Source organism: Poecilia reticulata, linkage group LG17 (genome assembly GCF_000633615.1).
Source record: "Poecilia reticulata strain Guanapo linkage group LG17, Guppy_female_1.0+MT, whole genome shotgun sequence".
Lineage (NCBI taxonomy): Eukaryota > Metazoa > Chordata > Actinopteri > Cyprinodontiformes > Poeciliidae > Poecilia > Poecilia reticulata.
This window is the reverse complement of record NC_024347.1, coordinates 30,223,591-30,226,275: the sequence shown is the minus strand read 5'-3', so window position 1 is coordinate 30,226,275 and position 2,685 is coordinate 30,223,591. Positions and strand designations below refer to the sequence as shown.

General features: G+C 35.6%; 1 protein-coding gene across 2 annotated transcripts in view; it reads left to right on the top strand.

Annotated features, from left to right (window-relative positions):
• The window catches only part of adcy8 (adenylate cyclase 8 (brain)), a 92,693-nt gene that overhangs the window by 62,595 nt on the left and 27,413 nt on the right, over positions 1-2,685 (top strand). For both annotated transcript variants that reach the window (XM_008434781.2, XM_008434782.2), the window contains one exon: positions 2,424-2,524. In XM_008434781.2, coding sequence (XP_008433003.1) covers positions 2,424-2,524 — 101 coding nt within the window. The remainder of the gene's footprint in view (positions 1-2,423; positions 2,525-2,685) is intronic.

Sequence of the window (2,685 nt, the reverse complement as noted above, 5' to 3'; positions counted from 1 at the left end):
GCACTTTAGTGGCACACTTTGGACTCCATACAGAAAAATTGGTCTGTAAAAAATAGGCAATTTAGTGGCACACTTTGTACTCCATACAGAAAAATGGGTCTGTATAAATCTGTCGTCTGAGGTGTGCCATCCATAATCTTTGTTCTGTTATAGAAAGTGGTCAATTTTTAGTAAAAAAGAACAAATTAAGTATTTTACTAATGACTAAACAAATCCAATAATCTTTTTCTGAACTTTGAGAACCACTAACAAATATGAATCTCTAAAAATAAAATAAAATTGTTTCTTTATTCCAAATAAATCAAAAGAAAAACAAAAAGCTGGAGAAGCTTTTCTTTGAGGAAAGTTATTTAAAAACTAAGATATTTTAGCTTAATTTTAGTTTTGTTTAGGTCCGAATTTGTTTGAATAAAATAATAAATGTGCAATTTTACTGACACACTTTGGACTCCATACAGAAAAATTGGTCTGTAAAAATTCACCCCAATAAAATCCAGATTTTCTGAGTTTTGCTTTTTATTTTAGGTTCACCTAAAAATGATGACTCATGTTTTAACTTTAATAATTAGACATGTTTTACTTTCTTTACCACAGCGTAGCGACGCCCCTTCAGTTTACTCATGACCAAACGCTCGCCCCATGGAACTATGGGAAATTTTACCGTTCTGTGGAATAAATTGACCAGCTCAGCTTCATTTTTATATTATTTTTATTTTTTCTCCTGTTTTATGTTTTGATCACTGCATTCAGTAAAAAAAAATAAAATAAAAACCATCAGCCTTGTCTAAAACTGTTTTTATATAAAAATCCTGAACGTTTGAAACTGATTTTTTATTAAAAGTGTGATTAATAACCAGTCTACGGATGGGGATTTAAGAAATAAAATTAAATTTCTGAATATCTTTAGCAATAAGCTGTTGGTAATTTGAGTAAATTTTTCATTTGTAATAAGAAAATTCAGGACATTAATGGTTAAGATGCTAATAGATTATAATCAGTTTGTTTATTGTACAGTTTTTAAACAGACAGCTGTTTTATCAGGGAAATCATCAGTATATTGATTATCTAACGTCGTCATGGTGACTCTGTGATCATAAATCGATATAAAGAATTAAATAAAAAGTATGAATGTTGTTTTCTTTGCTGAATGCAGTCTCCTTTTGCACATCTTTTTTATATTTTCCCGTTTTGTTTTTGTTGCTGTTGCGTTCATTTTGGCTTCCATACTTGTGTTTTATCACCATCCCCCAAAACGGCCTTAATTTAAATACTTTTGTTTATCTGATTAACTGTAAACCTCCTCAGTAAATGTGCAGTGATTTGGTGTTGGCATCCCTTCATCCTTCTTTATGATTTATTTCTGTATTTTTCCTTTAATTTAGTTTATTTGCCAAAGTTGTGACCGAACGTGAAGCATCCTCTTGCTAATTTCCCAGCACCCTTAAAGAAAGAGACGGAGCGGTTCGGGGCAGCAGGCGTCCCTGGGGTGGGAAGGGGCAAATAATCCTAGCCACACTGTGCTAGCTACCTAGCTTCGCTCAGCAATGGCTAACGGACAGATTTACCTTCCTCAATGTTTACACATTTGTCTGAAGTTTTAAAACAGGCCTTAGTTTAGCAAAAAGTTTAATTATTATTATTTGACAGTTTTGCAAAGAAAAAAGTTTTTTTTTTTAGTTAGAAGATTTTCTTTGCTAAAGTTTAGCTGTGGCTAATTAGCTTAGCTAGCGATTTTTAAAAATGTTTCTTTTTGGGGATTTTTTTGCTACTTTTATCTGCATTTTGTAAGATTATATTTATCAGTCATCATATTTAGGCCCTTGTAGCAAAGTGAATGCATTTATTTTAGATTATAGATCCATGTAGTTGTTTCTGCTAACTAGCTTAAAGTAAAATGTTTGACTCATATACAGAAGTAGCCACATTTATCAAATTCTGAATACAAAATCTGAATCAACAGAAAATAAATGTTCTGTTCCTAAAGAAGGCAAAACATAAAAAGGCACCAAATTAATGTCTTTGCTTTTTTTGCTCTTAATTTTTTAGTTGTTAATTAGAAGGGCAATAGAAACGTAATAAACTCATTTTTGTGAATCTTAACTTTAGTCCGTGTTTCAGGTTGAGGGTTTATTTTCGCTCAGCCCTCTGCTGGCGTCTCGGCGAACATCTGAAAAGCTCACAGCTAGTCGTGTTTGTCAGCTTCGCACCTTCCCCAGGACCCCCGGCTGACCCACCGGCTCCTGTCTCTCTCTAACGCTTGTGGTCGACCGAGTCGCATGCGTCTGCCGTGGCAGTGCATCCGTGTGTTTGGCGCATTTTGACCGGTCCAGTCCTCTCGGTGTGTCTGAAAGCCTGTTTCTCCCCTCACCTCCACTTCCTCCTCCTCCTTTTCTCTTGGTCTTCGTCTCTCTGTCCCTGTGCAGTACTCACAGATGAGGGACGAGGTTTTCAAGTCCAACCTGGTCTGCGCCTTCATCGTGCTCATCTTCATCACAGCTATTCAAAGCCTGCTTCCCTCTGCCAGGTAAAGGGGCGTCAACAAACCAGCAGTTTCCACAACAACAAAGAAATGACGCGGCAAAACCGATAAGTACGGAAGAAGATTAGGGCCATTGGAAAAAAAAAACCAAAACAGTTCTGACTTTAATCTCAGAATTCTGACTTTAAACTCAGAATTCTGACTTT